The sequence below is a fragment of the Rhamphochromis longiceps genome, linkage group LG18 (assembly GCF_057381845.1).
Source record: "Rhamphochromis longiceps isolate RC_006_pf linkage group LG18, R_longiceps_female_GT1.1, whole genome shotgun sequence".
Taxonomy (NCBI): Eukaryota; Metazoa; Chordata; class Actinopteri; order Cichliformes; family Cichlidae; genus Rhamphochromis; species Rhamphochromis longiceps.
The window spans coordinates 36,286,434-36,299,865 of NC_140574.1; the positions used below are offsets into that span (position 1 = coordinate 36,286,434).

Consider the following 13,432-nt stretch of genomic DNA (forward strand, 5'->3'; position numbering starts at 1 on the left):
CATGTTAAACCCATTAAAGCGTCGAGCTCAAATATCTTTTCATTTTTGTGCACTGTTCTCTTGTTGGCACACATTTTCTGTTTATTGAAGCCTTTTGTGAATAATTTTGATCATGTAAAAACTGGGAATTGGTCCCTATTGACAATACTCTTATTTTTTGCATTGCATATGTCCTTTAGCAAAGGTAATTGGTCACTGAACTTTTTGCAACTGTGTATTTCTAAATTTTGTGGCTTCAGTGCACACAAATTTATATTGTTCAGCTTGCATGTTAAAAGCCTGCCAAGCACCCCAAGGCTGATTATGCTTGGTAAGAAGTCATTTATGACATAGAGCTGATTAGACCATATTAAAATTTCTGTTTGGCACAGGAGCTTTTCGTGGACACAGGTATCCAGTCTCTGTTTTGTTAGCTCAAATTTCTGTAATTTCCTTTATAAACCAAGGTTGTTGGACATGTGTCTCAGTGAATCCAGCAAAGTAACAATATCAAATTTCACATTACATATTACTGATCAACATAGTAGTCTAGCTACACCAACAGCAGGAATACTGAAGTCAATACTGTAAAGTTTAACAGCAGCACAAACTATAAACTCCAAAATAACCATACAGTTGATTCACCTCCGGTACTTTAACTGGGCTGACTCTTTGTTAGGTGTGTTTAATGGGCAGAATAATTCCCAATTATGTACAATTATAATATGTTAAAATGGACTTATGTACATAAGGCCATTAATAATTAACTGTACGTAGCTATTTGCTTTATGACTATCTAGACAGTGTGAAGAAGTGAAGTATTGAAATTATTTTATGTTGCATAATGACAACATGTTGCCCCTATACATTTAAGGACAAAGTTCAATGACCGCCACCTGCTGGATGGTGAGTGCAGAGGGGCGTGTAATTGTTGAGCTGGACAAAGAGAACATCTTTGCTGATGCAATGTCAGTCTTCTTTGGTTCATTCTATGTATTGAACCTGGAATACCAGGAGTCAGCGTGTGCAAGGTTTTTTGTAAGGATAAACCCAGAAGAGGGAACAAAATGTACCTCCAAGGTTGGGACAAGAAGGACTGGGACCACTGTGAAGCGAAAGGTTGTTCACATTAACCCTCATGTCACAACTTTCCTCCAGTGGCTTACTGAATTTGAGTGGAGAACTTCAAATTAGGTAACTGTTTTTGCCATTTTTAGTAAATTTCTTGTATAATTTAAGTGACCAATGTGTGTTACCCATGTCTCCACAGATGATCCATGGCCCATGCTTTCTGGATATTTACACAAGACGAGCAACAATGAAGACAAGCTCTCTCGCCATCTTGCAAGACGCTGTTTCTGTCCAATAGGTTTTTTGAGTGCAAGTGTTGATTTTTTTTCCTGCTTTTACCTGTTTGTTAAAAATTATTTCAACTACTTACACTTTAATTGTCACATGTATTGGCTCACCCTACAAATCAATGAACTCAGTCCACAAAGCAAGATCAGGGTTCAGTGCAGGTCAGTCAAGTTCCTTCACACCACACACGCTCATCCATGTCGTGGACCCTGCTTTGTGCATTGATTTGGTGGTGTGAGCCAGTATTTTGGACAAAGTGTATATAAAGGCAGACGTGTGGGGCTTGATATTATATCCATTACAATTCAGTTTGTTTGTATGGTGCCAACAAAATGAATGCCAAGGCACTTCACATTGTAGGTTTGAGACCCTACAAAATATAACTAAGGAAACCCAACACTTGAGCATGTGTTGTCTGCCATGATATGGACATGACATAATATCGTTATTGTTTGTACAACCATCTGAGAAAATAATGTATTACATGGTTTAGTAAAAACAAGTGCTTGCTCAATGAAAATATGTTTTCAGTTCTTTTCAGTTATTGATTTTGGAAATGTGTATTTCAGCAGGGAAGAATCAGAATTGAAATAAAGTGGTGTAAAGCACATGAATTATATTTTGTGTGTGTGTGTGTGTGTGTGTGTGTGTGTGTGTGTGTGTCCATCCATCCAATTTTTTTGGAACCCTCCAGTCTCTTACAGTATGTTACTGTTAACTGAAATTACGGTAAATTACGACCTGTTAAAAGAGTAAATGACCGCCTGTTAGGACACGGTATCCTCTAGCAGAGATGAATATTTTTGGTACTGATGATGCGTGATAACGGTAAGTTACTGGTTAATTTATTGCAGTTTATTACCTTGCAGCGGGCTTACAGTGACATACCGTGAATAAACGGTAGTATACCAATTTCTTAATCACAGTATGATGTTACTTTGTTGACGTAATTTACGACATAACGACATAACGGTATCTCACTGACATAACTGTCGCCAGTGAGATACCGTAAAAAAGGCTACGGTGCGTTACCATAATTTGTCCAAGAGTATTATACCACACCAGCAAGAAACGGTATCATCCTGCAGAAAGGTAAGCTACCGTAACACGGCGTCACGATATGACGCTGGCAGCAGTGACGCCAGTATGTTACCGTAAAGTGGCGATGAAAAGTCTAACGGTGCAGATACACGGAGTAATCAGAAAAGTTTAGCATGAATCTGGACATTAGATTTAAGATTTAAGTTTTAAGCTTATCAGATATCACTTGTTAGAAGCTCCTTACCGTTTGAAGAAATCTCTTCTCAATCTGCTGTCCTTTTCTGCTTGCATCTTTTTTTTTCATCTAACACTGACGTTATTTTTTCTCCGTGAAAAACACAGCAACTCATCTTATCCCGGGGTGCCAGGAAGTCGAGCTGCGGATCGCAACAGAAAACTTTTCAAACTGATTGCAGGTTGATCCAGGTATACATTTGAAACAGGTTCTCCTCGGTGACGTGACAGTCGGAACGCATCTGCATAACCATGGTTACAGGGGGACGCTTTGGAGCTCTGCTGCTCAGCAGCAAAATATTTCAGATCAATATGTAAATACTCCAACTCTAAAACCAAGTAAAATAAATATGCTGCATATGTGTATAGTGCGTTCATGTGTGTGTGCGCTGCGTGGTGACGTAGGCGCGTGCATGTGTGCCCCGGTCACAGCTCCTTTCAGCATGGCCGGAGGTAAGTCACTGCCACTTTGCTCGCAGCTAATTAAAGTTTGTTCAGATCCCAAGCTGCAATGTGAATACAGCCAAACCGCCGCGTTTTTGTTTGTCATTAAGAGACTCATTCGGGATAAGTTTTGTGGAGGGCGGAGTTCACTAATATACGCTTATGAGTTTTAGCCGAGAACGCAGCTAAAATGCTAGCATGCTAAGTTAGCCTGATTGCTAGCGGCTACTCGCGGCAGTCTTTTTTTAACAGCATGCACTCTTTTTTCCTTCGTCAGGAGAGGTGTACTGGCAGTCGCGTGACACACACAGATCAGACACATATTTCTGTGTTGCAGGTATGGAGATGTTCTTATGTTTTGGAGATGCAGTCTTTCATTCATTGTTTTTATAAGTACAGTGTTGTACTGCCTGTTAGATGGCGGTTATTAATATAATTGTACTGAAGTATAATGTTTGAACTATAAGTACCAGAATATTGGGTCCTGGTTATTGAATTGTATTTATCTGACTGTTTATTTGTTTTTGAATTATTTTGTTTATTGTTCTTATAAGTTGTTTTTGATGTTTTTTCAGTGACATATTATTTATTTTGTGCTTTTTGTTTTTGAGAGCTTAAGTTAATGTTTTAAAACAATTTGTTGTATTTGATTCATTATATTATTGTAGTGTTAATGAAGCTGCAGACACAGCTCCTTTCAGCATGGCCGGAGGAGAGGTGTACTGGCAGTCGCGTGACACACACAGATCAGACACATGTTTCTGTGTTGCAGATGTGCAGTAAAGAGCCAAAGACCCAGTACTGTCTCCTGCCTCTTACTTTCACGCCAGAAAACAACGCAAGAACAACAGGCGTAACACATGAACGGGTTACACATACTGAGGTGAGTTGTTGAGGATATGTCGAGCTGTCGATAAGCACGGCTGTTTCTGTGCTCTTATATACTGTTAGCCTGTTTTGCTGGCGTTAGTGAAGCTGTTTTCAACTGGATGTAACATTGTTGAACTCTGATGATTAATGAATAAACTCTCGATGTGACGACGTGAGCATGTAATTGTAACCCTGTGTTCATTTAGTCGTTTGATACCGTTTAATATCCAGCACATCTATTGGGTGTTTTATAACATGCCCTGGAATCATTTTAAGTTTTACAATGCCGGTGATTTACGACTCTTTCGTGACAGTCAACTGTGGCGTAAACTCTGGCGGGTCTCAGAGCTAGCTTATGTGAGCCAGCAGTGACATCTATACATGCAGTAGCCTTAAAATACTGATTATTTATTCTCCTGCTAGGTAAGAATTTGTGTTTTATACGTTTATTGTCACATTGTGCGCCATGTTATTGTTTCGGTGAAATGAATTTCTACAATGGCGGACTTAGACAAAATAGTGTTACTGTTAATTTGACTCTCTGCAGTGTTTAAATGCTTACACATACACACACACAGTTACTGTCCCTCCACACGTATCAGTTCTGCTTCTATGCCCCATCTTTGTTTACTCTTTCCCACCCAACAAGTGCATAAATAAGATGTTAAAAACGTCATCATCATATCAAACATGATCGATTTGGGGGGAGTTTGTTTGGCACATGCTGACTGCATTCTAATTATAACCAGAAGAGGAGGCGAGAGCAGAGAACGAGAGTGCAGCAGTTTGGTGAAAGGAACAGGTGAAGAAGAGGTGAGCATCCAAGAGACGAGCAAGAGGACGGTTTCAAAGCAGACATTATGGCACAATAAAAGCTGTAAGAGCAGAGATTCATTCATATCTTTACTATTTTTCTTTAGCTTCTACTCCCGCTGCTTACAATAAATCCGAGATAAAGAACAAACAAGAACAACTCACATGGCATTGATTGTTTAGTTCAGTGTCACTCTGTGATTGTTTGACATTTCATATAAATGTGACTCTAAAATATAGCCAATAATATTAAAAAGCTGCTGTTACTGAGTCAAACTTGAAGGATTATGATAAACTTCAGTTCTTACTGAATCTGTAACATTGCTTTTTTAAAAATTGTTAAATGACTTTTGTGTCACTGTGCACAGTGAAAAGCTCACCTGATGTAGTGGTGAGGCCATGTTCACCACTAGATGGAGACAACCTGGCACAGGTTTTTCTATACACTAAATTTCACCCTGAAAAGCCTTGGTGGGAATTGTTGTTTCATAGAAAGTAAAGGAAAACATGTCTTGAGGTCTTTTTCCAGTGTTTTCAAAATTGTGTTTTTCACATACACATCAAAACTTCACACAGACAAACACACACACAAAACAACAAAATATGTCAAATTAGGGAGGGCAGAGAGCGCAGCCTTTACATTGTTTTATTGTAGAGTGACAGGAACTGCCTATGAGCTTCTAATCAACCAGAAGTGTTGACGGAAAATCTATCAAAGGAAATAATTGATGAAAATCAAAGAAGAGAAATATTTATGTGATGTTCCATTTTCCTGAGAGCTGATTGGCTGTGATGACTCCTTCAAGTACTACATGCTACTTTGTCCTGCTAGTTAAGCCTGCTGTCTGTTCTCAGGCCTCCTCCTGCTTCACTGCCATATATCCACCACCAGAGTGCTCCACTGACCTGCCTGCTGACATCACAGCACACCCCTGTGTCATGTGACCTGGCAGGAGTAGCAAAGCTGGACTCAGACCTGGCCCAGGCAAGTTCAAAGGTAGCTGTGGTAGAGAGAGTATATGGGCTCAAATTGTGCTCATAAATATTTTGTACTTGTAAATCAGGATTTGTGTGTTAGGTGAGCACTCGGCTGTCAGGGAAACTTGTTTTGTAAAGTTCGTTTAGCTAACCTGTGCAGGTGAATGAATTTACCCTGACTAAAGAAATCAAGAGAAACGCACCAGGCTGCTCAGTAACTAACCACGGTTACTGTACTTTTATTATGAGTATTATACTGTAAGAGCAACAGGCTGGACTCTGCTTCTGCTCCTGTGCAGAGCTGATTATTAAATATGTGCAAACAGAAGCGTGTTTTCTGTCGCTTTCCACATGTGGAACGACATTAACGTCAACTTTTAAAAACCTGGCACTTCAGTAACCCCTCATTAGTCAATAGCTACGGATTAAATAGCAAAGCCCGATACTTATGTACTGAAACCAACTACTTCCGCTTGGCAGCTTAAGTTAAAATGTTAATTTTTTCCTCTGATTATTTTTTAGCACTGACTCTGTATATTTTTTGTTTGTTGCAAATATTCAGGTTAAAAAACTGTCCGAATTATATTTAATGAGGTATGTTCACAAAGTCACATGTGCAGTACTCTGTACAGCTTGCATCCTTTAGGACAAATAATTTGAAGCATTAATATTTCTTGTTCAATACTGAGCTGATAACACCTCTGTATGTTGTGACCAGGATGCAGCAGCAGACTGAACCTCGACTGAAACCTGCTCCATCATCTCATCTTTGCAGATGTCCATTTATAAAGCATCAACAACTCAAAGGTAAACATGATATTAGAAAATGTGTTAGTATATAAGGCCTTTAAAACAAATAAAAAATAAACAGCTGTCGGCAGAACTGTAGGACTGAACAACTTCAGATCCCGAGTGTGTGAGGCCGGAGAAGGATCAGCTCTATTTCAGATTTGAGATAAACTTTATATTTCAGTTTGTGATGATTCAGGAGCCGTCCTCAGATTCAGACCTCAGCACCACCCAGTGACAGCAGACAGATCATCCTATATCTTCACTCTTTGTAGTAACTGTAACTGTAGTAAATTAACTGAAGAAAACAGTACAAAGGTTAACGTACCACATGTGCTGTCAGTGAAAGCTGCAGCTGTTTTATTGATAAATTTAAAGACAAAAGGTCAAAAGGATTAATCACCCCTGTAACTGTGTCACTATACATCAGCATTAACAGGACCTCAGTTTGGTGTTTCAGAAAGCTGCTGATCTCAGACCTGCACAGCTTCTGTTTTAAACACTGAATGTACTCAGCTACATGAAGAGCACATGATGTTTTCTCTGACACAATTAAATAAAACCTAATTAAACTCAAAGGTTGTTACTTGTTTTTGAACTAAAAACTTGTGATCTGGAATTCTTTCACTGTTTTTGACAATAGTGTTATTTATCATAAAGTAATTCAGAGTCATTCATACCAGAGTAACCAGAGAGCACAACATATATTTAACTTTCTACAGGACTTAAAGCTATGATATTATGTAAAAGTCCAGACCCTCGGAGGATTATCTGAGTACTTCTAACACTTGAGGGAAGATGAACAACTTTAATAATAGACCAACGCATTTCGGCTTGTGGCCTTCATCAGGGCCACAGCCGAAACGCGTTGGTCTATTATTAAAGTTGTTCATCTTCCCTCAAGTGTTGCTGGAGTTCCTGCTTTGTGAATTCTTTTATCCTCTCCATGCACCTTGGAAGCAGGTGAAGTTGTGCCAGAAAACTTTTTTTTTGCTACTTCTAACATTACACAAAGCAAAGGTCTCCATCAGTGTTCATGAAATGCTGGGTTCATCCTTCTTGTGAGGGAGCTGCTGGTGAAGATCACGAGCCCTGCTTGATCCTGGCGACGAGTTTCAGTCTTCCTGGTGTTTCTGAAATGATGCCTCTCACTGTGGGTCAACAGAACATCTGGCACAGGACAGCTGTAATGAAAGAAATTGAAGAAGTTTTGAAAAAAAATCTTGGAAATGCCCTATATGTGAGAAGCAGATTTTGTAGATAACTAACAAGATAACTAAAAGTATAATTTTCACCATACATTTACTAACCTTGTCATCTCCTGCACTGTCTGTTTTGGGGCGTGTCCTTCCCAGCGCTCATGAGACTGCTTTGCTGCACTGTGGTATGAGGTGCTAACCTGTTGACAGTGTTAATTTTAAAATGTATTCCACCAAAGATTATAGAAGTAATGTATTCTGAATACTTTACAACTACATGAATGTCCTATTGTTGTGTGATTTATTACTGTTACTGAAGGTTACTCTCCACACCAACACCAACTAGATGTTTAAATCTTAATATAAATGAGTAACAGTAGGTGCACATCAGGTCAGGCTGCACTTTTTGCAGCGATCTCGTATAGAAAACAGGTCCGCGGCTCCGAACCGTAGTAAAGGGACCTCTGGCTAATACGTCGGGGTCTTTTTTTTTTTCCTGGATCACCTGTTGAGAAAGAAAAAAGAAAACAAGCAGAAGAAGACTAGAGCAATAAAATAAACAACACCATGATGATCTATGGGAATATAACAGTAAATACTAAATGTTAAACATTATTGTGCAGCACGTAAGATCGACAGCGCACAGTGTGCTTTAAGGTAGGAGCCAAAAAGGAGCAGAGCAGCGGCGTTAAGGACGTCCTCGCCGTACCTGGGTCCATCAGGTCCTCCAGACGCGTGAGCAGTTTGGTGAGTTTCACCATTTGCTCCAGGAGCTGCGCCTGGATGACGGCCGATTCCAGCAATACCACCGTCTTTCACTCGCCCAGTTTGAGGACCTGCTGTCCCGCGTTGGTCCCAGCATCGATGTGCTATGCTATCAATGAATGCTGTCGGTGTTTACTGAAAGCAAACTGTGGTACAGAGACGACTGTTTATAATATTTCTAGTGATACTCAGAAGCTCTCATCAAGTCCCGATTTAATTCGATTTATGCTGTTATCAGTGTTTGAATGATAGCATGGCTGTGGTGTCCTATCAGTGTATGCTCTCGCTGTTTGCTGATATCAGACTGTGGTATGAGGACCACTGTGGGTTAACCTTTGTAGTGATACTCACTCCTTTTTATTTAGACCTGGTTTAATTCTGGGATAGTTGAATCTTTGTATATAATCCCAGCAGACTGTTTTAGATTATATCTAATATATATCATGTAATTATCCTTGTAATTACAAAAGGTTTTATGTAAGATTTATGTTTTGTAATTTAAATCTGACATCACAAAAGTATTTTGGAATTTGAATAATGTATTTTGTAACTGCAGCATTTTGTCCAGGTTCCTTGCCACCGGGGACTCCTTCAGGACCATCACATTCAGTTTTCGAGTCGGTGTGTCCACGGTGAGCCAGATCACCCCCCAGGTAGCGACGTCCATCTGGGACTGTCTAGTGGACGACTTCATGGCTGTGCCTTCAACTGCAGACTGGCGGTGCATTGCAGAGGGATTCCAGGAGCGCTGGAACTTCCCTCTCTCCCTCACAGTGGAGGTTGTATCTGCGCTCCATGGAGCTCCGTCCTGAAATTGCGGAGAAGTGCGTGAAGGCAACGTGTGTTCTCCACAATTTTCTGCGCTGTTTGAACGAGACAGGGGCATCTGCTGTGAGGGGTGTGGCACCTGCTGTGAGGGGTGTGGCACCTGCTGTGGTGGAGCCGTTGCAAGGCCTGGGTCGTGTAGCAGCAAACAACTCCTCCAGAGAGGCTGTCCTGGTGAGGGAGAAGTTCATGGCCCACTTCTCGGCGCAGGGAGCCGTGTCTTGGCAACCAAAGGAGTAGCCTGTTTGAAGTCTGAGTGACTTCCCCACAACGGCTCTTTTAAGAGCCACCCACAAACCTCTAAAGAGTGTTCCTGTCTTTTTAAAATTTTCTTAATAAATGCAGCTCTACTCCAAAATAAACTAACCTCTCTTTACTCTCTAAATAACTTGTCTTCACTATGTTCCTATAACCAGTGTGATGCAACTGTTTGGGCAACCTTATTAATAGTCATTATTTTCCTGTATGAATCGCTGTTACAGTAAAAAATGTCACTTGCATATATCATATAGGAGACACACACATTGATATACACTAAATATTCATTTCATTTCTCTTTTTTTGTGTTGCCAATTTATGCACCTGCTTTATTTAGTTTAAACAATTATTGCACACTTTCTGTAAATCCAGTGAACTTCATTTCACTTCTCAAATATCACTGTGTGTGTCTCCTATATGATGTATTTAACTGACAATTTTTATTGTGACAACCAACGATTTGTACAGGAAAATAATGACTTTTCACAGGTTGCCCAAACTTTTGCCTCCCACTGTATTAGAATGTTTTGTCATTAGTATAATATTTGCTGTGTAGTAGAGCTGAGACATTAGTCATTACAAATGTTTATTGGAAAAAAATATATAAATTCAGTAACAAAAACATTAAACATAAATATATAAAATGTAACTATTTACAGAGAGACAGGAATAAAAAGGACCCAGCTTGGAGTGGAAGAGCCTCAGGGAGAAGGAGGGGAAAAATAACAGCACTGTTTCTGCCCTGGAGAGCTGCTGCCTCATCAGAAAACGACTGATTGCTAGGGTCCACGGCAGTGATGAGCTTTTCCTCCATACTGAATGAAGAATGAAGGGCTTTGGCTGGACCTGCTCCTTTGACCTAGGTCACAGCCACGTCACCAGGCTCCTGATTGGTTGTCACGGTGCGATTTGATGCTGGAGTTCAGATTTTTCCAACTTGAGCGGTAGATGCGAAACGCGCGTATGCACAAAATGCAACACAAAAACTGACGCGCGTGGTTTTATTCGCGTGCCAGACGCGGTACACTGATGCCCGTTTCACGCGTTTTCGCGATACAAATCTGCTTCCAAATTTTCGCGGGACACGCAATCGCGTTCTCTGATTGGATAGTTAAATTTGTGATTGACATGACCTTGGCCAATCAGATGAGAGGAAGAAAAATAGGGTCAAAATTCGTACTTGTAACTTGAAAGTTTAGTGCAGACTTTCACACGTATTTTTTGGATAAGTCCACACACAAATCTTTTCTACACACACAAATCCTGATTTACAAGTATAAAATATTTATGACCACAATTGAGCCCATAGTAATAAAGCACTGGAAGGATGAGGTGGAAACAGGAAGTGTGTAGATTCAGTGGACTTGGCTTCCTCCATCTGCCTCCATGCTCTCTTTACTGGTCTTCTAAAAACTTCTCCTGTAGCTGTTTAAATGTTTAGGATATCATTTAGAATTCAACGTTTGTCATTACACATGTCTAAATACAGGGTAACAAAATACAGTTTGCATCTAATCAGTAAGTGCAATAAGAGCAGATTATGTATAAGTTCAGTAGAGAGCAGATATACAGATGTACTGTTGTATACATATGTACAGATATACAGATGGTGTAGCATACAGATGTTCTGTATTGCTGTACAGATGGGCAGATATACAGGTGTACTGTGAACAAATATACAGATGTGCTACATATATGCAGATGTATCGGTGTGAGGTAAACAGATCCACAGAGTGCTATGAATATATCTACAGCAGTGGAAGCGTAGCTCTCTGAACAGCCTGTAACAGTGAACAGTGTAGGCACTATAACAGAGACTCTGTCAGTGTCCTAAAACTATAGCAGTAACCAATGTGAGCATGTGGTGAATGTTGAGAATGAAATGATCATGGTCACTGGGAGGAGGCGTGTAGAAGGGTTCAGTGAGTGAACTGAGTTCAGTAGGGTGACAGCTGTGGGGGAGGAGCTCTTCCTAAACCTGCTGGCTTTAGTCTGAAGGCTCCTGTAGCACCTTCTGGGGGGGAGGAGCTGGAGGAGTTTATTGGCAGGACGAGAGGAGTCCCTGAGAATGATGCGTGCTCGGCATAGACATCTCTTCTTGTGGACATCCTCAATGGCAGGAAGTGGAGTCCCTGTGGTGAAAACTGCCCAACCAGTGCCTTGTGGCCAGCAACAGAGCAGTTCCCATACCACACTGTGACACAGTTGGTCAGGATGCTCTCTATCACATAGTGGTAGAAGTTAACCAGTATGTCAGCAGACATGTGGTTATTCAGTGTCCTCAAGAAAAAGAGGCACTGATGGGCCTTCTTGACCAGGCTGGAGGTGTTAGTTTACCAGGTGAGATTCTCAGAGATGTGGGTCCCCAAGAACTTGAAGCTGGAGACCCATTCAACCCGTTCAACATGTCCCCATCATTTATGTAGATGGGGACATGGGGGTCTCTGTTCTCCCTCCTGAAGTCCACAATTAGCTCTTTGGTTTTGCTGGTATTCAGGAGCAGGTTATTGTCAGCACCACACAGCTAGGTGCTTTACTCTTCCCTGTAGCAGACTCATCATTGCCTCTGATGAGACAGTCACCGCGGTGTCATCTGCAGACTGGATGATGGAGTTGGATCCGGACCGAGGTCTGCAGTCATAGAGGAACGGGCTCAGCACACAGCCCTGTGGAGTGCCAGTGTTGAGTGTGATGGTGGTAGAGCAGTTATGGCCTGACCTTACATGCCAGGGTCTGTTGGTCAGAAAGTCCACGATCCAGGTACAGATAATAATAATAATAATAATGGATTGCATTTATATAGTGTCTTGCCCAAGGACACAACGACCAGGGGGATCAAACCGGCAACCTTCCGGTTATAGATGAGCTTCCCAATCCCCTGAACCACGGTCGCCTGGAGTTGCTGAGTCCAAAATCCACAAGTTTGGTGATCAGCTTGGAGGGAATGACTGCACTGAATGCTGAGCTGAAGTCAACAAACAGCATTCTTACAGAAGTATTGCATAAATATCTGAGTACACGTTGCAAGAAACTGCATTCCCAGATCACATCCAGTGTGTGCTGGAAAATTTGCAACGATTCTACAAAAATGTTCCACGTGGTGGGTTTTTTTCTTCCTACTGGTGATGATCCAGTGGAGCTCCAGTCACTCCAGGCTCCCTTGTGGTGCCACAAAACAAACATACTCGTGCGTCCATGATGATCCTGCTGCTTCACTTCTGTATGAATTGATCTTTTCATCACGGTTCACTTTGGACAAGCAGGAAACAGAGGTGACGCTGACTTGTGGCTTTGCAGGAAGATTCCCTTTAACAACAAGAGCATGCACACAGTTTGTTTTAGGCCACCATGAATAGCTCACATTGTAAATGACAAAGAGCCAGTATATGATACTGCAGCTTCCACTCACTGTGACAGGATGGCTCGTAGGAGGTGATTACACTCTGCTTCATTGGGTTCCAGTTCAGATTACGGGACAACACATGGAAAGACAGAAACTGGAAACAAATGTTAGAAAAATGTTTACTGTTGGAAAACATTCAGTGAACAATATCAATTTTTCTGTTTGGCAAACTTCAAATCTGAGTCTCCAGAAGCCAGTCAGACAGTAGAGTTGGTATAAACAGAGAGAGGAGATGAAGCTTCTTTTAGACAGAGGAAGGAAAATATTTAGATTCACTTAAAAGGATAATTCTGTATTTTTAGCACTTTCCACTTTCACTTTCATGCCATTAAGCTCTAATTAGCTTTAATTTCACTTCAAATACATAAACACAGACCCTGCTCACCTCTGTCTCTTCACTGCTGTATATGTGCTGGATTATTTGGACTACATTGCATTGTACAGTTAAACTATGATTGTATCTGTGGGGCTTAAA

The 13,432-nt window shown here is 40.9% G+C and overlaps 1 protein-coding gene across 15 annotated transcripts; it reads left to right on the plus strand.

The window, feature by feature from the left end:
* The first annotated feature begins 3,028 nt into the window (after positions 1–3,028).
* LOC146648765 (uncharacterized) lies at positions 3,029–9,653 on the plus strand. 15 transcript variants are annotated; one of them, XM_085390093.1, is made up of 7 exons: positions 3,403–3,940; positions 4,680–4,740; positions 5,109–5,173; positions 5,596–5,737; positions 6,281–6,312; positions 6,437–6,525; positions 9,028–9,653. In XM_085390093.1, the coding sequence occupies exons 3-7, from the start codon at positions 5,154–5,156 to the stop codon at positions 9,105–9,107; spliced, it is 363 nt and encodes a 120-aa protein (XP_085246219.1). In that variant the 5' UTR covers positions 3,403–3,940; positions 4,680–4,740; positions 5,109–5,153; the 3' UTR covers positions 9,108–9,653. The 15 variants fall into 15 exon arrangements, 8 of the variants coding, with proteins under 8 accessions (XP_085246218.1, XP_085246219.1, XP_085246224.1 ...); XM_085390094.1 differs by having other exon boundaries at positions 3,928–3,940; positions 4,677–4,740; XM_085390092.1 differs by lacking the exons at positions 4,680–4,740; positions 5,109–5,173 and adding an exon at positions 3,029–3,394 and having other exon boundaries at positions 3,830–3,940.
* The last annotated feature ends 3,779 nt before the right edge of the window (positions 9,654–13,432 follow it).